A 23,810-nucleotide genomic window follows, 5' to 3' on the forward strand; every position below is an offset into this window, starting at 1 on the left:
TGCCCACAATGCCATTTCAAGTGTTCCTTCCACAAGTTGTTCAGGGTTATCTGGCCCAAAAGAATGATTTTTATAAATAAGGCATCTTCCATGATTATCTGGCCATGAGAAGGAATTTCTGCTATCAGCTTGGGCATTCTCTCCTCCTGTCCCTCCCACTGGGGGCCCCTCAGAATAAAGCCCGAACCCCTCAAAGCTCTCCATGCACTGGCTTCGATGCCCACTCCTGTTCACCCTTTGTTCATTTCTATTCTTGTATTGCTCTACATGCCCCCATTTATCTCCAACTTAAAATATAGAAATATCCCTGGTAATCCCAGCAGATGCAATCTTGTTTTACCTTCCCAGTGTATTTCAGAATGGGCAAAAATAAGATCCTGCTACACTCTTATAATTTTCTTATCCTCATTTTATTTATTTTTAATTTTGTATCATTAATTATAATTGATATTTTAGAGAGAGAAGAAGGGTGAGGGAGAATAGAAACATCTGTCAGCTGCTTCCTGCATGCACCCTAACAGGGACTATGCTGGCACCTCAGATATGTGTTGAGATCGAAAATCAAACCGGCAACTTTTTGGTGCACAGGACAATGCCCACTCAGCTAAGCCACATCAACCAGGGATCTTATTTTCATTTTAAATTCAACCCACCATGAACTTTTCTCATGATACTGAATTCCCTTCTCCTCTAATGTCTGCTGGGTTCTACAGGGAATTAATTACTTTAATACTAGGTATTGCAGCATATTTGTGTATCAGAATTAATCCTCTATTGCTTCCTAAAGTTTTTTTATTGTTTTTATTTCAAAAAATTATACTCATAACACATAACTGTAAGTTTCAAACAGCCACAGATTATTTAAACAATCAGCCTGGTCAGTGTGTTTCAGTGGCTGAGCATGGGGCTATGAACCAGGAGATCATGGTTCAATTCCCAGTCACGGCACATGCCCAGGTTGCAGGTTTGATCCCCAGCAGGGGATGTTCAGAAGGCAGCCCATCCATAATTCTCTCTCTTCATTGATGCATCTCTCTCCCTCTCCCCCTCTCACTTTCTCTCTGAAATCATAGCCTCAGGTCAGGTAGCAAAGGAAGCCATTTACACAGGAATGCCCTGGGCACAATTCCTGTCTTCAGAAACAGGCAGAAGGGAACCAGGGTGTTTGGGGATACCTGCTGAGGTGGGAAACTAAAGAGAAGCAAGAAACCAGATATATTATCTCTTTTAAGCTGGGCTGCACTTGTAAGTTTGGTATGGAGCTCCATTGTATGGTTGTGGCATACATTATTGTGACAGGTGTATTTACCCCTGGACTGGTCTTTGAGTTGTACACTTAGATTTGGTCCAATTTTCTATATGAATGTGATTCTGCACAATATTAATAGCTTTAAAATTCACCATCTCTCTGATCCCATTGTGTGTACGAGTTTGTAACATGCTGCTTGAACTTGGTATATTGTGGACATCTTCCCTTTGGTCACATTACATTTTATTTTATTTTTAAGTTTCTCTTTGTGTTTGAAAGTATTATAGATGTCCCCTTTCCTTGTCCCATTAACTCCCTAAATCCTGCATCCTCCCCAGGCATTCACTGAACTATTGCCTATATCCATGGGTTATGCATATACATTCTATGGTTAATCTCATCCCATTGCCCCACCCCTCTACACACACACTCACACACACACACACACACACACACACATCATCCCTCAGAGATTTAGCATTCTGTTCTATGCTTCCATGTCTCTGGATCTATATTGTTCATCAATGTTTTTTTTTTTTAATCTTTATTGTTGAAAGATTTCACCTGTCCCATTCCTGCCCCCCCAATCAACCCTCTCCAGCACATCCTGTCCCACACCCCAGGGCTTCATCACCCTATGTCTGCGTTCATAGGTTCTGCATATGCATACAAGGTCCTTAGTTAATTACCTCCCAACCAACACTTTCCCTTGCCTTTCTTCCAAGACTCTTCCTTCTATCCATGCTTCCATGTCTCTGGATCCACTCTGTACATCAGTTTATTTTATTCATGAGATTTCACATTAGAGTGAGATCATGGGATACTTGTCTTTCTCTGACTAAGTTTGCTTAGCATGATACTTTCCAGGTCCCTCCATGCTGTCTCAAAGGCTAAGAGATCCTTCTTTTTGATAGATCCCTAATATTCCATTGTGCAATGAAAAACTGGTAAATGTTGGAGAAGGTGTGGAGAAATTAGAACCTGAATATATAGCTGGTGAGAATGTATGAAACTACCAACAGGCAGTTCCTACATTCACTGCAAAAGGGCAGCCGCTTAGAAAGACAGCTTAGTACTTTGTTCAAAGTTAAACACACATACAGTTACAGCATGAACCACGCAAGGTCTCACTCCTACCTATCTACACTCCAGAAATGAGAATATACACCCATGCACACTTTTAGACACTAATCTTCACCGTAACGGAATTTGTAAGAGCCAAAACTTAAAATGGATCTAAATGTCCCCTAACTGACAAGGGATAAACAAACTGTAGTACATCCATACAATGAAGACGGCTCTGCCATTTAAAGGACTGATCTGCTCCCAGAAGCTACAATACAGATGAACCTTGAAAACATTATGCGAGGTGAGAAGGGCCAGACACCAAAGATCACACCAAGTGCAACTGGGCTGCACATGTAAGTTTGGTATGGAGCTCCATTGTATGGTTGTGGCATACATTATTTCACCAAACACTACTGTTGGCCTTGACATGGTTTCCCATTGTTCAATATCACACAGCGCTGTGATGCCCATCTCTATTGTAAAATATTTGTCGCCAATCTTAATTGGGTCTTTCAACAAATGCCCATACGTGCAACTGCCTGTTTGAAAGTTTGAATGTATTTTTGTTGATTTTTGAGACAGGGAGTGGGAAGAGAGAGAGAAGATGAAGAAGAGTGAGAGGGAGGGAAGGAGGGAGGGAGGAACATTGACTTGGTGTTCCACTGACTGTTGCAATCATTGCTGGCTTATTGTATGTGCACTGACCAGGGATCCATGTAGCAATTTTGGCCTGTTGAGAAGACGCTCTAACCAGGTAGGTATGCTGCAGGGTGAAAGTCTGCATATTTTAAGGCTTTTAGTAAAAATTGCCCAAGGACCCTTCGCCAGCCGAGTATGCGGGTCAAGTATCTCCATTCAGGAATATAGCATTTCCCTCTCCAATATAGCCCTGCTCATCCCCAGGGGGCAGTTCCAGGACGGTTTGTCCCGCGCTCATGACCCTCTCTATTGGTTTGCAGTTTCCCGGGATACATGGCCATGAACACGCTGGTCCACAGTGCCAACTGCCAAGTAGTGGGTTTCATTGTCACCACCACAGGATGGATCTTCTCCATGACCTGCATGGGCTTGGCGGAGTGGCGGGTTTGGTACATGGAGAACAGCTCCGCCCCCTCCCCGGGGCTGGCCTGTGTAGGGATGTGGAAGGTCTGCACATACCAGTCCAACAGCCTCCAGAGCAGAGCCATAGCATGTCATCGCTACACCTACAGTGACACCTACGTGCCAATCAGTATTCGAATCGCTCAGCACCTGCTGCTGGCTGCCAACCTCCTGGCTCTCTTGGGGAAAGTGCTCACGGTCATGGGCCTGCAGAAATTATGCTTGGCTCATCTTCAGAAGAAAAACACCTGCCATCTGTTCTTCGCTTCCAGTGTCCTGAGCATCATAGCTGGCACATTTATCTTCATGGCTGTGATCTGGAACTACCACTCTGTGATGAATGAAGAGGGCATATGCTTCCCGCCATCCTTCCACATCCCCTTCAGGCCCAACAAGCAGGAGATGGGCAGCGCCGTCCCCATGGCGGTTCTGGCTGCCATCCTGATGCTGCTGAGTGGGCTGTTTACCCTCTCTTACCAGCTTGCCCCCAACAGCCAAGTGTACCCCCAGATCTCAGAAATGAGAAATTCCCAGTTTCAAAGCTTTGTAAATCCACAATGCCATGTTTATCGGGGTAAAGTATTATCAGGATGCTCTAGGAAATAGTTGCAAGGACTCACGACCATAGAAAAGGCCATTTTGAGCAGAAAGTGGTCATTTGTTTATGTCCAAATTGAGATCCTTGATTGGTTAATGAACTTCCATTAAAAAAAACGCAAAAAAAAACACACCACTGTCCACCTGTCTTAATTATTGGGGGTTCGGTGCACAAAGATTTGTGCACAAGGAGTGGGTCCCTCAGCCCACCTGCACCCTCTCCAATCTGGGAACCTTCAGGGGAGCCCTCTCCAATCCCGGAATTTCTGTCTGTCTTTGAAATCATATGAGCGGATTTTCTGAGACCCCAACCCAGTTTGGTTTGGTGATCACAGCATAATAGAGGTCCTTTCCTTTTTATTTCCCTTTGGTCCAATTGTGGAGATTTCCTAGAAGTCACAGGATAGCTTCCCTTTCATATTTCCTCAACACTGTGACTTTGCTCATGCCTCTTACCTTTGCTTTCCCTCCATCCCCTACCCACAACAGTAACTTGCACGAGGCTCACTTTGCTCTAGTGTTTTGGAGATCCCGCAATGCGCCAGCCAACAGACCTACGATTCCCAGAATTCCTGGTGCTCCGCGAGCTCTTGGTTTCCACTTCCAGTCCAGGGGCTGCACAAACCAAGAGGACTGTGAACTCCTGCCACCCCCAGGCAGGGCTGACAGGACCAGCCAATCCAGTGGCGTCCCCAGGACCACGGCCGCTTGGCATCTTACCCTGCCCCAGGCTGCTCAGCACATGCGTGCATAGGCCCTGAGCTTCCTAGGAGCTGGAATGCCCCCGGAGTCACTACAGAGAAAGGGCGGGCATCCCGCCCTGCTCCCAGCCGCTCGATGCCTGTGGCCGTGCCCTCTGCCCACAGGCCCGGCCATCTTTCCCTGGTTAATTTGCATGCTCATCTCTGATTGGCTGTGGGCATCTCCGTGGTACGGTCAATTTACATATTTTTCTATTATTAGTACAGATAATCAAGGTTATATACCTATTGTGTGAAAATGAGGGTTGCTCGGATTCTCACAGCTCCCTCTCAAACTGCCACTACAAACAACCAACCAGACCTTCTATGCCATGGCCCTAACACCTCTCCACTCCACCTGTACAGGCAATTTTCCCAAATGTGCAAAAGCAAAATAGTGGAAGGAATCCGCCTTCCATTACCAGACTCAGAAGTTATTACGATTCCGCCATAATCATTTTCTCTCTCCTTCCTTCCCTTCTTTTCATCTATTTTTCTTTCTCTGAAGACCTAAAGCAAACCCCAGACATCACATTTCTTCATCCTTATACACTTCAAAAGTAGTGTCTAAAAAAAGGACATTTCCCTGCAAAATGTCAGTACACCATTGACGTTAACAACCTTTTGTTGTTATTATCAAACTCTTATTAGAATTTTTAAAGCTTTAAAAATAATTGTACAGCCCTAGCTTGTTCGGCTCAGTGGATATAGCATCGGACTGCGGACTGAAAGGTACCAGGTTCTATTCTGGTCAAGGGCACATACCTGGGATTTGAGCTGGATGCCCAGTGGGGGCATATAGGAGGCAGCCTATCAATGATTGTCTCTCATCATTGATGTTTCTCTCTCTCTCTCCCTCTCCACACCTCTCTGAAATAAATAATAATATATTTACAAAAATAATTGTACAATTTTATTTCTTTTATTGCATAAGATGTTCAGGCTGCCACTTAAGGCTCAATTGAAAGCATTCCCCCTTCCACACCTTCTTTGCTATTTTCATAAAAAGATTTTGGTTTGCTGAATAAAATGAGCCAATTGTCCTGTGTTTAAAATTGCTACCTATCTCTTAAAGCTTAACTGGATTCTGAGTCAGCATAGGTCTTGTTTCTACAAATCTAGGTAACTGCCCTCAGAACCGCACTCCATAGGTATACCCTGTGTGAAAAAAAAACCACAACACATTTCTCTTCCATGCTTCATGGGTGGTCCAACTCACTTCCTGGGTAAGTTCTAAGCTCCCCCCCCGCCCGCTCCTCTACTAACATCCTCATGTCATTACAATCCAAAATCATGTTTATAGGCATTTCAGGAGAGACAACTTCAGCTCACTCTCTTACTGATGGCTTCTTTCAGGTCATATTAACTAGATAGCTTTCATGTGAGAAGTGCTTCTAATATATCTAGTCAAGTACTGCGGGGCCATAACATACACTTTACCCACACCCTCTGTTTCATTGCTCACAGCACCTCAGAAGTTTCAAAGGACTGACTTAAAACTCAACAATTAACTGGGGGAGGTCATTAATAGGTTTAAATTGAGACAGACTCACTTTAATGTGAGAGCTACAGCAGAGAAATTAGAGGGCTGACGTGAAATGACTTTCTTCTCAAATAATACTTATGTCTCTGAGAGCAGAGTGTGTGACAAAATTTCCCCTTGGAGAATAAGTATATTAGTTATTTAAACATGTGTTCCAAAGACATTGCCTGTGGACCCCAGAATATTCATCGGATCCTTTGGCTATGGGCAAGGGATTCTTCCCTCTTCCCTCTGATAGAGCAAGTGTAAAGTGGTAGATGCCCCTTCTCTGTCTGCTGTGATTTGCACTATGTCCTTAGAACTGGGAGGAAGTCACAGCCTCTGCATTGAGTGAGAGTCCCTGGCCCCCATCCCAGGGGTTTGAAAGGAGCCTTTGGGTTCCATGGGATTTTCAGGGCTGGCCTGCAGTCAAGTCTTACCCATTCTCCTTGCAGGTCTGGAAGGCTGGGATATGGTTCCTAGGTAAACACCATGTTTCCCCCCATGAAATCTGTCCCCGAAGTAGGCCTTGTTAACAGACTGACAGGACATATAAGTTTGAAACAGGACATGTGTTATTTAAGTGAGTCAAACCTGTGGTTATTTGAAAAAGGAAGCTCTTGGGAGACATGCTTCTGATGAGGACCAGTTTCTGGAACATGATACCCTGCTGAGGGAAGTGCGCCTGCCTCCTGCTGTTCCAAAAGGAGAATGATTGAACCTCTGGGGCTGTGGAAAGCTGTCTCTTGACCCCTCTTTGCCTTCACTGTCAACAGAGAGCAAGTGGACAGGTCATAAGGGTTCAGACACAGCAGGTGAGGCGGCCACCATGGCGGGGTGTGCTCTGGGGAAGCTCGGAAAAGAGTTCCTAGCCCTTGTCAAGGGCTCTTTGGGAATGACTGTTTAAGGTTCTCACTTAATTATTTTTTTCACAGGAATAAAGCAAAAGAATGTGCCCTGTGCATTTCCCATCAGGGCAGCACAAAGCGAGGGCGCCTGAGGGCGGTGATATTTCTCTCATTCTTCCTCCTCCCTGGGAATCCTTCCAAGGTGCCCAGGAGCTAGAGGCTGCCATGTGGCCTTTGGTTTGGGGGTCAGTGTGGGACAGTGCCAGGCCTCTGTGGGGGCGTCAGGCAGGGAGGTGTCCCTGTGAGAGCACTTGAGGAGGGAGACCCAGCAGAGGCAGCGTCTGGGCTCAGGGACACCAGGAGGTGCCTGTCTCAGTGCCCACCCAGTGAGCTGACTGTTTCCTGACTCAGGAGTCACTTTGCCCTTTCTCTTCCTTGTTCTCCCTGTTTGCCACCCCCTTTGGCCCTTTCTTCTCCCGCCCACCTCCATCCCCAGCTCACTTGTCCCGTGTAATTTCCTAGCAGGAACTCTTCCAGGGAGACAGTAAGGTCCAACTGGAAGCAGAGTCCGGTGACAGCCAGGACCCAAGTCAGTTTCACCCCAGGTTCCTGGTCCAAGGACTGATCCGGTATCGCACGCCCCCTCGCCCCCTTGCCCTGGCCCTGGCTACCTATCATAACACTTGCTCCCCAATTCCGTGGCTCTTCTTCCAGGGTTTCTACTTAAGACTTGGATGGATTACAGTGACTATTTGGTCTAAGACCTTAAAAAGGATATTTCTACAGTAGAAAGACTTCAACTCTTGAAGACCTGTTCAGTGACTCTGCCCCTTTAAGGAGCCTATTGTCATAGGCCTACAGGCCAGCCCTGGAAGCCATGGAAACATAAGAATGTTTGGTTTCCTCATCTCTGTTATAGCCTGGCAGTTGCTACCATTTGTACCTCTGAGACGTCCTCCTCCTGCCTTCTGTATTGGCTGGGTAACCATTGTGCTTTATTTTTTACCCTAGTTAAGAGAGCCCTGAGATTTCTTGTGGTGTGGGGGTGTCTATGTAATCCATTTATTTGCTCTGTGAACAGGTTAACTGTCATCAGCAGTCCTGCAGAGAGGTGAAGGTAGGCCACTTTAATTGTTCATCCTTTATGGAAGACTTGTCTACTTTAAGAACATGTTTTTATTGATTTCAGAGAGAGAGAGGAAGGGACATGGAGAGGGAGAATAAACATCAATGATGAAAAACATGGATTGGCTGCCTACTACACCACTCCTACTGAGAATAGGGTATCCAACTGACCACGAATTGAACCTTGACCTCCTGGTTCAGAGTTTGACTATCAACAACTGAGACACACCAACCATGCCCACAATGCCATTTCAAGTGTTCCTTCCACAAGTTGTTCAGGGTTATCTGGCCCGAAAGAATGATTTTTATAAATAAGGCATCTTCCATGATTATCTGGCCATGAGAAGGAATTTCTGCTATCAGCTTGGGCATTCTCTCCTCCTGTCCCTCCCACTGGGGGCCCCTCAGAATAAAGCCCGAACCCCTCAAAGCTCTCCATGCACTGGCTTCGATGCCCACTCCTGTTCACCCTTTGTTCATTTCTATTCTTGTATTGCTCTACATGCCCCCATTTATCTCCAACTTAAAATATAGAAATATCCCTGGTAATCCCAGCAGATGCAATCTTGTTTTACCTTCCCAGTGTATTTCAGAATGGGCAAAAATAAGATCCTGCTACACTCTTATAATTTTCTTATCCTCATTTTATTTATTTTTAATTTTGTATCATTAATTATAATTGATATTTTAGAGAGAGAAGAAGGGTGAGGGAGAATAGAAACATCTGTCAGCTGCTTCCTGCATGCACCCTAACAGGGACTATGCTGGCACCTCAGATATGTGTTGAGATCGAAAATCAAACCGGCAACTTTTTGGTGCACAGGACAATGCCCACTCAGCTAAGCCACATCAACCAGGGATCTTATTTTCATTTTAAATTCAACCCACCATGAACTTTTCTCATGATACTGAATTCCCTTCTCCTCTAATGTCTGCTGGGTTCTACAGGGAATTAATTACTTTAATACTAGGTATTGCAGCATATTTGTGTATCAGAATTAATCCTCTATTGCTTCCTAAAGTTTTTTTATTGTTTTTATTTCAAAAAATTATACTCATAACACATAACTGTAAGTTTCAAACAGCCACAGATTATTTAAACAATCAGCCTGGTCAGTGTGTTTCAGTGGCTGAGCATGGGGCTATGAACCAGGAGATCATGGTTCAATTCCCAGTCACGGCACATGCCCAGGTTGCAGGTTTGATCCCCAGCAGGGGATGTTCAGAAGGCAGCCCATCCATAATTCTCTCTCTTCATTGATGCATCTCTCTCCCTCTCCCCCTCTCACTTTCTCTCTGAAATCATAGCCTCAGGTCATGTAGCAAAGGAAGCCATTTACACAGGAATGCCCTGGGCACAATTCCTGTCTTCAGAAACAGGCAGAAGGGAACCAGGGTGTTTGGGGATACCTGCTGAGGTGGGAAACTAAAGAGAAGCAAGAAACCAGAGATATTATCTCTTTTAAGCTGGGCTGCACTTGTAAGTTTGGTATGGAGCTCCATTGTATGGTTGTGGCATACATTATTGTGACAGGTGTATTTACCCCTGGACTGGTCTTTGAGTTGTACACTTAGATTTGGTCCAATTTTCTATATGAATGTGATTCTGCACAATATTAATAGCTTTAAAATTCACCATCTCTCTGATCCCATTGTGTGTACGAGTTTGTAACATGCTGCTTGAACTTGGTATATTGTGGACATCTTCCCTTTGGTCACATTACATTTTATTTTATTTTTAAGTTTCTCTTTGTGTTTGAAAGTATTATAGATGTCCCCTTTCCTTGTCCCATTAACTCCCTAAATCCTGCATCCTCCCCAGGCATTCACTGAACTATTGCCTATATCCATGGGTTATGCATATACATTCTATGGTTAATCTCATCCCATTGCCCCACCCCTCTACACACACACTCACACACACACACACACACACACACACACACACACACACACACACACACACATCATCCCTCAGAGATTTAGCATTCTGTTCTATGCTTCCATGTCTCTGGATCTATATTGTTCATCAATGTTTTTTTTTTTTAATCTTTATTGTTGAAAGATTTCACCTGTCCCATTCCTGCCCCCCCAATCAACCCTCTCCAGCACATCCTGTCCCACACCCCAGGGCTTCATCACCCTATGTCTGCGTTCATAGGTTCTGCATATGCATACAAGGTCCTTAGTTAATTACCTCCCAACCAACACTTTCCCTTGCCTTTCTTCCAAGACTCTTCCTTCTATCCATGCTTCCATGTCTCTGGATCCACTCTGTACATCAGTTTATTTTATTCATGAGATTTCACATTAGAGTGAGATCATGGGATACTTGTCTTTCTCTGACTAAGTTTGCTTAGCATGATACTTTCCAGGTCCCTCCATGCTGTCTCAAAGGCTAAGAGATCCTTCTTTTTGATAGATCCCTAATATTCCATTGTGCAATGAAAAACTGGTAAATGTTGGAGAAGGTGTGGAGAAATTAGAACCTGAATATATAGCTGGTGAGAATGTATGAAACTACCAACAGGCAGTTCCTACATTCACTGCAAAAGGGCAGCCGCTTAGAAAGACAGCTTAGTACTTTGTTCAAAGTTAAACACACATACAGTTACAGCATGAACCACGCAAGGTCTCACTCCTACCTATCTACACTCCAGAAATGAGAATATACACCCATGCACACTTTTAGACACTAATCTTCACCGTAACGGAATTTGTAAGAGCCAAAACTTAAAATGGATCTAAATGTCCCCTAACTGACAAGGGATAAACAAACTGTAGTACATCCATACAATGAAGACGGCTCTGCCATTTAAAGGACTGATCTGCTCCCAGAAGCTACAATACAGATGAACCTTGAAAACATTATGCGAGGTGAGAAGGGCCAGACACCAAAGATCACACCAAGTGCAACTGGGCTGCACATGTAAGTTTGGTATGGAGCTCCATTGTATGGTTGTGGCATACATTATTTCACCAAACACTACTGTTGGCCTTGACATGGTTTCCCATTGTTCAATATCACACAGCGCTGTGATGCCCATCTCTATTGTAAAATATTTGTCGCCAATCTTAATTGGGTCTTTCAACAAATGCCCATACGTGCAACTGCCTGTTTGAAAGTTTGAATGTATTTTTGTTGATTTTTGAGACAGGGAGTGGGAAGAGAGAGAGAAGATGAAGAAGAGTGAGAGGGAGGGAAGGAGGGAGGGAGGAACATTGACTTGGTGTTCCACTGACTGTTGCAATCATTGCTGGCTTATTGTATGTGCACTGACCAGGGATCCATGTAGCAATTTTGGCCTGTTGAGAAGACGCTCTAACCAGGTAGGTATGCTGCAGGGTGAAAGTCTGCATATTTTAAGGCTTTTAGTAAAAATTGCCCAAGGACCCTTCGCCAGCCGAGTATGCGGGTCAAGTATCTCCATTCAGGAATATAGCATTTCCCTCTCCAATATAGCCCTGCTCATCCCCAGGGGGCAGTTCCAGGACGGTTTGTCCCGCGCTCATGACCCTCTCTATTGGTTTGCAGTTTCCCGGGATACATGGCCATGAACACGCTGGTCCACAGTGCCAACTGCCAAGTAGTGGGTTTCATTGTCACCACCACAGGATGGATCTTCTCCATGACCTGCATGGGCTTGGCGGAGTGGCGGGTTTGGTACATGGAGAACAGCTCCGCCCCCTCCCCGGGGCTGGCCTGTGTAGGGATGTGGAAGGTCTGCACTTACCAGTCCAACAGCCTCCAGAGCAGAGCCATAGCATGTCATCGCTACACCTACAGTGACACCTACGTGCCAATCAGTATTCGAATCGCTCAGCACCTGCTGCTGGCTGCCAACCTCCTGGCTCTCTTGGGGAAAGTGCTCACGGTCATGGGCCTGCAGAAATTATGCTTGGCTCATCTTCAGAAGAAAAACACCTGCCATCTGTTCTTCGCTTCCAGTGTCCTGAGCATCATAGCTGGCACATTTATCTTCATGGCTGTGATCTGGAACTACCACTCTGTGATGAATGAAGAGGGCATATGCTTCCCGCCATCCTTCCACATCCCCTTCAGGCCCAACAAGCAGGAGATGGGCAGCGCCGTCCCCATGGCGGTTCTGGCTGCCATCCTGATGCTGCTGAGTGGGCTGTTTACCCTCTCTTACCAGCTTGCCCCCAACAGCCAAGTGTACCCCCAGATCTCAGAAATGAGAAATTCCCAGTTTCAAAGCTTTGTAAATCCACAATGCCATGTTTATCGGGGTAAAGTATTATCAGGATGCTCTAGGAAATAGTTGCAAGGACTCACGACCATAGAAAAGGCCATTTTGAGCAGAAAGTGGTCATTTGTTTATGTCCAAATTGAGATCCTTGATTGGTTAATGAACTTCCATTAAAAAAAACGCCAAAAAAAAACACACCACTGTCCACCTGTCTTAATTATTGGGGGTTCGGTGCACAAAGATTTGTGCACAAGGAGTGGGTCCCTCAGCCCACCTGCACCCTCTCCAATCTGGGAACCTTCAGGGGAGCCCTCTCCAATCCCGGAATTTCTGTCTGTCTTTGAAATCATATGAGCGGATTTTCTGAGACCCCAACCCAGTTTGGTTTGGTGATCACAGCATAATAGAGGTCCTTTCCTTTTTATTTCCCTTTGGTCCAATTGTGGAGATTTCCTAGAAGTCACAGGATAGCTTCCCTTTCATATTTCCTCAACACTGTGACTTTGCTCATGCCTCTTACCTTTGCTTTCCCTCCATCCCCTACCCACAACAGTAACTTGCACGAGGCTCACTTTGCTCTAGTGTTTTGGAGATCCCGCAATGCGCCAGCCAACAGACCTACGATTCCCAGAATTCCTGGTGCTCCGCGAGCTCTTGGTTTCCACTTCCAGTCCAGGGGCTGCACAAACCAAGAGGACTGTGAACTCCTGCCACCCCCAGGCAGGGCTGACAGGACCAGCCAATCCAGTGGCGTCCCCAGGACCACGGCCGCTTGGCATCTTACCCTGCCCCAGGCTGCTCAGCACATGCGTGCATAGGCCCTGAGCTTCCTAGGAGCTGGAATGCCCCCGGAGTCACTACAGAGAAAGGGCGGGCATCCCGCCCTGCTCCCAGCCGCTCGATGCCTGTGGCCGTGCCCTCTGCCCACAGGCCCGGCCATCTTTCCCTGGTTAATTTGCATGCTCATCTCTGATTGGCTGTGGGCATCTCCGTGGTACGGTCAATTTACATATTTTTCTATTATTAGTACAGATAATCAAGGTTATATACCTATTGTGTGAAAATGAGGGTTGCTCGGATTCTCACAGCTCCCTCTCAAACTGCCACTACAAACAACCAACCAGACCTTCTATGCCATGGCCCTAACACCTCTCCACTCCACCTGTACAGGCAATTTTCCCAAATGTGCAAAAGCAAAATAGTGGAAGGAATCCGCCTTCCATTACCAGACTCAGAAGTTATTACGATTCCGCCATAATCATTTTCTCTCTCCTTCCTTCCCTTCTTTTCATCTATTTTTCTTTCTCTGAAGACCTAAAGCAAACCCCAGACATCACATTTCTTCATCCTTATACACTTCAAAAGTAGTGTCTAAAAAAAGGACATTTCCCTGCAAAATGTCAGTACACCATTGACGTTAACAACCTTTTGTTGTTATTATCAAACTCTTATTAGAATTTTTAAAGCTTTAAAAATAATTGTACAGCCCTAGCTTGTTCGGCTCAGTGGATATAGCATCGGACTGCGGACTGAAAGGTACCAGGTTCTATTCTGGTCAAGGGCACATACCTGGGATTTGAGCTGGATGCCCAGTGGGGGCATATAGGAGGCAGCCTATCAATGATTGTCTCTCATCATTGATGTTTCTCTCTCTCTCTCCCTCTCCACACCTCTCTGAAATAAATAATAATATATTTACAAAAATAATTGTACAATTTTATTTCTTTTATTGCATAAGATGTTCAGGCTGCCACTTAAGGCTCAATTGAAAGCATTCCCCCTTCCACACCTTCTTTGCTATTTTCATAAAAAGATTTTGGTTTGCTGAATAAAATGAGCCAATTGTCCTGTGTTTAAAATTGCTACCTATCTCTTAAAGCTTAACTGGATTCTGAGTCAGCATAGGTCTTGTTTCTACAAATCTAGGTAACTGCCCTCAGAACCGCACTCCATAGGTATACCCTGTGTGAAAAAAAAACCACAACACATTTCTCTTCCATGCTTCATGGGTGGTCCAACTCACTTCCTGGGTAAGTTCTAAGCTCCCCCCCCCCCCGCCCGCTCCTCTACTAACATCCTCATGTCATTACAATCCAAAATCATGTTTATAGGCATTTCAGGAGAGACAACTTCAGCTCACTCTCTTACTGATGGCTTCTTTCAGGCCATATTAACTAGATAGCTTTCATGTGAGAAGTGCTTCTAATATATCTAGTCAAGTACTGCGGGGCCATAACATACACTTTACCCACACCCTCTGTTTCATTGCTCACAGCACCTCAGAAGTTTCAAAGGACTGACTTAAAACTCAACAATTAACTGGGGGAGGTCATTAATAGGTTTAAATTGAGACAGACTCACTTTAATGTGAGAGCTACAGCAGAGAAATTAGAGGGCTGACGTGAAATGACTTTCTTCTCAAATAATACTTATGTCTCTGAGAGCAGAGTGTGTGACAAAATTTCCCCTTGGAGAATAAGTATATTAGTTATTTAAACATGTGTTCCAAAGACATTGCCTGTGGACCCCAGAATATTCATCGGATCCTTTGGCTATGGGCAAGGGATTCTTCCCTCTTCCCTCTGATAGAGCAAGTGTAAAGTGGTAGATGCCCCTTCTCTGTCTGCTGTGATTTGCACAATGTCCTTAGAACTGGGAGGAAGTCACAGCCTCTGCATTGAGTGAGAGTCCCTGGCCCCCATCCCAGGGGTTTGAAAGGAGCCTTTGGGTTCCATGGGATTTTCAGGGCTGGCCTGCAGTCAAGTCTTACCCATTCTCCTTGCAGGTCTGGAAGGCTGGGATATGGTTCCTAGGTAAACACCATGTTTCCCCCCATGAAATCTGTCCCCGAAGTAGGCCTTGTTAACAGACTGACAGGACATATAAGTTTGAAACAGGACGTGTGTTATTTAAGTGAGTCAAACCTGTGGTTATTTGAAAAAGGAAGCTCTTGGGAGACATGCTTCTGATGAGGACCAGTTTCTGGAACATGATACCCTGCTGAGGGAAGTGCGCCTGCCTCCTGCTGTTCCAAAAGGAGAATGATTGAACCTCTGGGGCTGTGGAAAGCTGTCTCTTGACCCCTCTTTGCCTTCACTGTCAACAGAGAGCAAGTGGACAGGTCATAAGGGTTCAGACACAGCAGGTGAGGCGGCCACCATGGCGGGGTGTGCTCTGGGGAAGCTCGGAAAAGAGTTCCTAGCCCTTGTCAAGGGCTCTTTGGGAATGACTGTTTAAGGTTCTCACTTAATTATTTTTTTCACAGGAATAAGGCAAAAGAATGTGCCCTGTGCATTTCCCATCAGGGCAGCACAAAGCGAGGGCGCCTGAGGGCGGTGATATTTCTCTCATTCTTCCTCCTCCCTGGGAATCCTTCCAAGGTGCCCAGGAGCTAGAGGCTGCCATGTGGCCTTTGGTTTGGGGGTCAGTGTGGGACAGTGCCAGGCCTCTGTGGGGGCGTCAGGCAGGGAGGTGTCCCTGTGAGAGCACTTGAGGAGGGAGACCCAGCAGAGGCAGCGTCTGGGCTCAGGGACACCAGCAGGTGCCTGTCTCAGTGCCCACCCAGTGAGCTGACTGTTTCCTGACTCAGGAGTCACTTTGCCCTTTCTCTTCCTTGTTCTCCCTGTTTGCCACCCCCTTTGGCCCTTTCTTCTCCCGCCCACCTCCATCCCCAGCTCACTTGTCCCGTGTAATTTCCTAGCAGGAACTCTTCCAGGGAGACAGTAAGGTCCAACTGGAAGCAGAGTCCGGTGACAGCCAGGACCCAAGTCAGTTTCACCCCAGGTTCCTGGTACAAGGACTGATCCGGTATCGCACGCCCCCTCGCCCCCTTGCCCTGGCCCTGGCTACCTATCATAACACTTGCTCCCCAATTCCGTGGCTCTTCTTCCAGGGTTTCTACTTAAGACTTGGATGGATTACAGTGACTATTTGGTCTAAGACCTTAAAAAGGATATTTCTACAGTAGAAAGACTTCAACTCTTGAAGACCTGTTCAGTGACTCTGCCCCTTTAAGGAGCCTATTGTCATAGGCCTACAGGCCAGCCCTGGAAGCCATGGAAACATAAGAATGTTTGGTTTCCTCATCTCTGTTATAGCCTGGCAGTTGCTACCATTTGTACCTCTGAGACGTCCTCCTCCTGCCTTCTGTATTGGCTGGGTAACCATTGTGCTTTATTTTTTACCCTAGTTAAGAGAGCCCTGAGATTTCTTGTGGTGTGGGGGTGTCTATGTAATCCATTTATTTGCTCTGTGAACAGGTTAACTGTCATCAGCAGTCCTGCAGAGAGGTGAAGGTAGGCCACTTTAATTGTTCATCCTTTATGGAAGACTTGTCTACTTTAAGAACATGTTTTTATTGATTTCAGAGAGAGAGAGGAAGGGACATGGAGAGGGAGAATAAACATCAATGATGAAAAACATGGATTGGCTGCCTACTACACCACTCCTACTGAGAATAGAGTATCCAACTGACCAGGAATTGAACCTTGACCTCCTGGTTCAGAGTTTGACTATCAACAACTGAGACACACCAACCATGCCCACAATGCCATTTCAAGTGTTCCTTCCACAAGTTGTTCAGGGTTATCTGGCCCGAAAGAATGATTTTTATAAATAAGGCATCTTCCATGATTATCTGGCCATGAGAAGGAATTTCTGCTATCAGCTTGGGCATTCTCTCCTCCTGTCCCTCCCACTGGGGGCCCCTCAGAATAAAGCCCGAACCCCTCAAAGCTCTCCATGCACTGGCTTCGATGCCCACTCCTGTTCACCCTTTGTTCATTTCTATTCTTGTATTGCTCTACATGCCCCCATTTATCTCCAACTTAAAATATAGAAATATCCCTGGTAATCCCAGCAGATGCAATCTTGTTTTACCTTCCCAGTGTATTTCAGAATGGGCAAAAATAAGATCCTGCTACACTCTTATAATTTTCTTATCCTCATTTTATTTATTTTTAATTTTGTATCATTAATTATAATTGATATTTTAGAGAGAGAAGAAGGGTGAGGGAGAATAGAAACATCTGTCAGCTGCTTCCTGCATGCACCCTAACAGGGACTATGCTGGCACCTCAGATATGTGTTGAGATCGAAAATCAAACCGGCAACTTTTTGGTGCACAGGACAATGCCCACTCAGCTAAGCCACATCAACCAGGGATCTTATTTTCATTTTAAATTCAACCCACCATGAACTTTTCTCATGATACTGAATTCCCTTCTCCTCTAATGTCTGCTGGGTTCTACAGGGAATTAATTACTTTAATACTAGGTATTGCAGCATATTTGTGTATCAGAATTAATCCTCTATTGCTTCCTAAAGTTTTTTTATTGTTTTTATTTCAAAAAATTATACTCATAACACATAACTGTAAGTTTCAAACAGCCACAGATTATTTAAACAATCAGCCTGGTCAGTGTGTTTCAGTGGCTGAGCATGGGGCTATGAACCAGGAGATCATGGTTCAATTCCCAGTCACGGCACATGCCCAGGTTGCAGGTTTGATCCCCAGCAGGGGATGTTCAGAAGGCAGCCCATCCATAATTCTCTCTCTTCATTGATGCATCTCTCTCCCTCTCCCCCTCTCACTTTCTCTCTGAAATCATAGCCTCAGGTCAGGTAGCAAAGGAAGCCATTTACACAGGAATGCCCTGGGCACAATTCCTGTCTTCAGAAACAGGCAGAAGGGAACCAGGGTGTTTGGGGATACCTGCTGAGGTGGGAAACTAAAGAGAAGCAAGAAACCAGAGATATTATCTCTTTTAAGCTGGGCTGCACTTGTAAGTTTGGTATGGAGCTCCATTGTATGGTTGTGGCATACATTATTGTGACAGGTGTATTTACCCCTGGACTGGTCTTTGAGTTGTACACTTAGATTTGGTCCAATTTTCTATATGAATGTGATTCTGCACAATATTAATAGCTTTAAAATTCACCATCTCTCTGATCCCATTGTGTGTACGAGTTTGTAACATGCTGCTTGAACTTGGTATATTGTGGACATCTTCCCTTTGGTCACATTACATTTTATTTTATTTTTAAGTTTCTCTTTGTGTTTGAAAGTATTATAGATGTCCCCTTTCCTTGTCCCATTAACTCCCTAAATCCTGCATCCTCCCCAGGCATTCACTGAACTATTGCCTATATCCATGGGTTATGCATATACATTCTATGGTTAATCTCATCCCATTGCCCCACCCCTCTACACACACACTCACACACACACACACACACACACACACACACACACACACACACACACACACATCATCCCTCAGAGATTTAGCATTCTGTTCTATGCTTCCATGTCTCTGGATCTATATTGTTCATCAATGTTTTTTTTTTTTAATCTTTATTGTTGAAAGATTTCACCTGTCCCATTCCTGCCCCCCCCAATCAACCCTCTCCAGCACATCCTGTCCCACACCCCAGGGCTTCATCACCCTATGTCTGCGTTCATAGGTTCTGCATATGCATACAAGGTCCTTAGTTAATTACCTCCCAACCAACACTTTCCCTTGCCTTTCTTCCAAGACTCTTCCTTCTATCCATGCTTCCATGTCTCTGGATCCACTCTGTACATCAGTTTATTTTATTCATGAGATTTCACATTAGAGTGAGATCATGGGATACTTGTCTTTCTCTGACTAAGTTTGCTTAGCATGATACTTTCCAGGTCCCTCCATGCTGTCTCAAAGGCTAAGAGATCCTTCTTTTTGATAGATCCCTAATATTCCATTGTGCAATGAAAAACTGGTAAATGTTGGAGAAGGTGTGGAGAAATTAGAACCTGAATATATAGCTGGTGAGAATGTATGAAACTACCAACAGGCAGTTCCTACATTCACTGCAAAAGGGCAGCCGCTTAGAAAGACAGCTTAGTACTTTGTTCAAAGTTAAACACACATACAGTTACAGCATGAACCACGCAAGGTCTCACTCCTACCTATCTACACTCCAGAAATGAGAATATACACCCATGCACACTTTTAGACACTAATCTTCACCGTAACGGAATTTGTAAGAGCCAAAACTTAAAATGGATCTAAATGTCCCCTAACTGACAAGGGATAAACAAACTGTAGTACATCCATACAATGAAGACGGCTCTGCCATTTAAAGGACTGATCTGCTCCCAGAAGCTACAATACAGATGAACCTTGAAAACATTATGCGAGGTGAGAAGGGCCAGACACCAAAGATCACACCAAGTGCAACTGGGCTGCACATGTAAGTTTGGTATGGAGCTCCATTGTATGGTTGTGGCATACATTATTTCACCAAACACTACTGTTGGCCTTGACATGGTTTCCCATTGTTCAATATCACACAGCGCTGTGATGCCCATCTCTATTGTAAAATATTTGTCGCCAATCTTAATTGGGTCTTTCAACAAATGCCCATACGTGCAACTGCCTGTTTGAAAGTTTGAATGTATTTTTGTTGATTTTTGAGACAGGGAGTGGGAAGAGAGAGAGAAGATGAAGAAGAGTGAGAGGGAGGGAAGGAGGGAGGGAGGAACATTGACTTGGTGTTCCACTGACTGTTGCAATCATTGCTGGCTTATTGTATGTGCACTGACCAGGGATCCATGTAGCAATTTTGGCCTGTTGAGAAGACGCTCTAACCAGGTAGGTATGCTGCAGGGTGAAAGTCTGCATATTTTAAGGCTTTTAGTAAAAATTGCCCAAGGACCCTTCGCCAGCCGAGTATGCGGGTCAAGTATCTCCATTCAGGAATATAGCATTTCCCTCTCCAATATAGCCCTGCTCATCCCCAGGGGGCAGTTCCAGGACGGTTTGTCCCGCGCTCATGACCCTCTCTATTGGTTTGCAGTTTCCCGGGATACATGGCCATGAACACGCTGGTCCACAGTGCCAACTGCCAAGTAGTGGGTTTCATTGTCACCACCACAGGATGGATCTTCTCCATGACCTGCATGGGCTTGGCGGAGTGGCGGGTTTGGTACATGGAGAACAGCTCCGCCCCCTCCCCGGGGCTGGCCTGTGTAGGGATGTGGAAGGTCTGCACTTACCAGTCCAACAGCCTCCAGAGCAGAGCCATAGCATGTCATCGCTACACCTACAGTGACACCTACGTGCCAATCAGTATTCGAATCGCTCAGCACCTGCTGCTGGCTGCCAACCTCCTGGCTCTCTTGGGGAAAGTGCTCACGGTCATGGGCCTGCAGAAATTATGCTTGGCTCATCTTCAGAAGAAAAACACCTGCCATCTGTTCTTCGCTTCCAGTGTCCTGAGCATCATAGCTGGCACATTTATCTTCATGGCTGTGATCTGGAACTACCACTCTGTGATGAATGAAGAGGGCATATGCTTCCCGCCATCCTTCCACATCCCCTTCAGGCCCAACAAGCAGGAGATGGGCAGCGCCGTCCCCATGGCGGTTCTGGCTGCCATCCTGATGCTGCTGAGTGGGCTGTTTACCCTCTCTTACCAGCTTGCCCCCAACAGCCAAGTGTACCCCCAGATCTCAGAAATGAGAAATTCCCAGTTTCAAAGCTTTGTAAATCCACAATGCCATGTTTATCGGGGTAAAGTATTATCAGGATGCTCTAGGAAATAGTTGCAAGGACTCACGACCATAGAAAAGGCCATTTTGAGCAGAAAGTGGTCATTTGTTTATGTCCAAATTGAGATCCTTGATTGGTTAATGAACTTCCATTAAAAAAAACGCAAAAAAAAAAAACACACCACTGTCCACCTGTCTTAATTATTGGGGGTTCGGTGCACAAAGATTTGTGCACAAGGAGTGGGTCCCTCAGCCCACCTGCACCCTCTCCAATCTGGGAACCTTCAGGGGAGCCCTCTCCAATCCCGGAATTTCTGTCTGTCTTTGAAATCATATGAGCGGATTTTCTGAGACCCCAACCCAGTTTGGTTTGGTGATCACAGCATAATAGAGGTCCTTTCCTTTTTATTTCCCTTTGGTCCAATTGTGGAGATTTCCTAGAAGTCACAGGATAGCTTCCCTTTCATATTTCCTCAACACTGTGACTTTGCTCATGCCTCTTACCTTTGCTTTCCCTCCATCCCCTACCCACAACAGTAACTTGCACGAGGCTCACTTTGCTCTAGTGTTTTGGAGATCCCGCAATGCGCCAGCCAACAGACCTACGATTCCCAGAATTCCTGGTGCTCCGCGAGCTCTTGGTTTCCACTTCCAGTCCAGGGGCTGCACAAACCAAGAGGACTGTGAACTCCTGCCACCCCCAGGCAGGGCTGACAGGACCAGCCAATCCAGTGGCGTCCCCAGGACCACGGCCGCTTGGCATCTTACCCTGCCCCAGGCTGCTCAGCACATGCGTGCATAGGCCCTGAGCTTCCTAGGAGCTGGAATGCCCCCGGAGTCACTACAGAGAAAGGGCGGGCATCCCGCCCTGCTCCCAGCCGCTCGATGCCTGTGGCCGTGCCCTCTGCCCACAGGCCCGGCCATCTTTCCCTGGTTAATTTGCATGCTCATCTCTGATTGGCTGTGGGCATCTCCGTGGTACGGTCAATTTACATATTTTTCTATTATTAGTACAGATAATCAAGGTTATATACCTATTGTGTGAAAATGAGGGTTGCTCGGATTCTCACAGCTCCCTCTCAAACTGCCACTACAAACAACCAACCAGACCTTCTATGCCATGGCCCTAACACCTCTCCACTCCACCTGTACAGGCAATTTTCCCAAATGTGCAAAAGCAAAATAGTGGAAGGAATCCGCCTTCCATTACCAGACTCAGAAGTTATTACGATTCCGCCATAATCATTTTCTCTCTCCTTCCTTCCCTTCTTTTCATCTATTTTTCTTTCTCTGAAGACCTAAAGCAAACCCCAGACATCACATTTCTTCATCCTTATACACTTCAAAAGTAGTGTCTAAAAAAAGGACATTTCCCTGCAAAATGTCAGTACACCATTGACGTTAACAACCTTTTGTTGTTATTATCAAACTCTTATTAGAATTTTTAAAGCTTTAAAAATAATTGTACAGCCCTAGCTTGTTCGGCTCAGTGGATATAGCATCGGACTGCGGACTGAAAGGTACCAGGTTCTATTCTGGTCAAGGGCACATACCTGGGATTTGAGTTGGATGCCCAGTGGGGGCATATAGGAGGCAGCCTATCAATGATTGTCTCTCATCATTGATGTTTCTCTCTCTCTCTCCCTCTCCACACCTCTCTGAAATAAATAATAATATATTTACAAAAATAATTGTACAATTTTATTTCTTTTATTGCATAAGATGTTCAGGCTGCCACTTAAGGCTCAATTGAAAGCATTCCCCCTTCCACACCTTCTTTGCTATTTTCATAAAAAGATTTTGGTTTGCTGAATAAAATGAGCCAATTGTCCTGTGTTTAAAATTGCTACCTATCTCTTAAAGCTTAACTGGATTCTGAGTCAGCATAGGTCTTGTTTCTACAAATCTAGGTAACTGCCCTCAGAACCGCACTCCATAGGTATACCCTGTGTGAAAAAAAAACCACAACACATTTCTCTTCCATGCTTCATGGGTGGTCCAACTCACTTCCTGGGTAAGTTCTAAGCTCCCCCCCCCCCCGCCCGCTCCTCTACTAACATCCTCATGTCATTACAATCCAAAATCATGTTTATAGGCATTTCAGGAGAGACAACTTCAGCTCACTCTCTTACTGATGGCTTCTTTCAGGTCATATTAACTAGATAGCTTTCATGTGAGAAGTGCTTCTAATATATCTAGTCAAGTACTGCGGGGCCATAACATACACTTTACCCACACCCTCTGTTTCATTGCTCACAGCACCTCAGAAGTTTCAAAGGACTGACTTAAAACTCAACAATTAACTGGGGGAGGTCATTAATAGGTTTAAATTGAGACAGACTCACTTTAATGTGAGAGCTACAGCAGAGAAATTAGAGGGCTGACGTGAAATGACTTTCTTCTCAAATAATACTTATGTCTCTGAGAGCAGAGTGTGTGACAAAATTTCCCCTTGGAGAATAAGTATATTAGTTATTTAAACATGTGTTCCAAAGACATTGCCTGTGGACCCCAGAATATTCATCGGATCCTTTGGCTATGGGCAAGGGATTCTTCCCTCTTCCCTCTGATAGAGCAAGTGTAAAGTGGTAGATGCCCCTTCTCTGTCTGCTGTGATTTGCACAATGTCCTTAGAACTGGGAGGAAGTCACAGCCTCTGCATTGAGTGAGAGTCCCTGGCCCCCATCCCAGGGGTTTGAAAGGAGCCTTTGGGTTCCATGGGATTTTCAGGGCTGGCCTGCAGTCAAGTCTTACCCATTCTCCTTGCAGGTCTGGAAGGCTGGGATATGGTTCCTAGGTAAACACCATGTTTCCCC

At 45.4% G+C, this 23,810-nt stretch overlaps 3 protein-coding genes across 3 annotated transcripts; all 3 read left to right on the top strand.

The window, feature by feature from the left end:
* Positions 1–3,289: 3,289 nt before the first annotated feature.
* On the top strand, positions 3,290–7,218 carry LOC307096543 (claudin-34-like; the record flags this gene model as incomplete). The annotated part of the gene is made up of 2 exons (XM_079766190.1): positions 3,290–3,964; positions 7,213–7,218. The coding sequence occupies 2 exons, from the start codon at positions 3,290–3,292 to the stop codon at positions 7,216–7,218; spliced, it is 681 nt and encodes a 226-aa protein (XP_079622316.1).
* Positions 7,219–11,798: 4,580 nt separating this feature from the next.
* LOC307096544 (claudin-34-like) lies at positions 11,799–14,780 on the top strand (the record flags this gene model as incomplete). Its single annotated transcript, XM_079766191.1, has 2 exons — positions 11,799–12,501; positions 14,737–14,780. The coding sequence occupies 2 exons, from the start codon at positions 11,799–11,801 to the stop codon at positions 14,778–14,780; spliced, it is 747 nt and encodes a 248-aa protein (XP_079622317.1).
* Positions 14,781–20,313: 5,533 nt separating this feature from the next.
* LOC307096545 (claudin-34-like) lies at positions 20,314–23,297 on the top strand (the record flags this gene model as incomplete). Its single annotated transcript, XM_079766192.1, has 2 exons — positions 20,314–21,016; positions 23,254–23,297. 2 exons carry the CDS (start codon positions 20,314–20,316, stop codon positions 23,295–23,297), a joined length of 747 nt encoding a protein of 248 aa, XP_079622318.1.
* Between the last annotated feature and the right edge of the window lie 513 nt (positions 23,298–23,810).

Source organism: Cnephaeus nilssonii, assembly GCF_951640355.1.
Source record: "Cnephaeus nilssonii genome assembly, chromosome: Y".
Taxonomy (NCBI): domain Eukaryota; kingdom Metazoa; phylum Chordata; class Mammalia; order Chiroptera; family Vespertilionidae; genus Cnephaeus; species Cnephaeus nilssonii.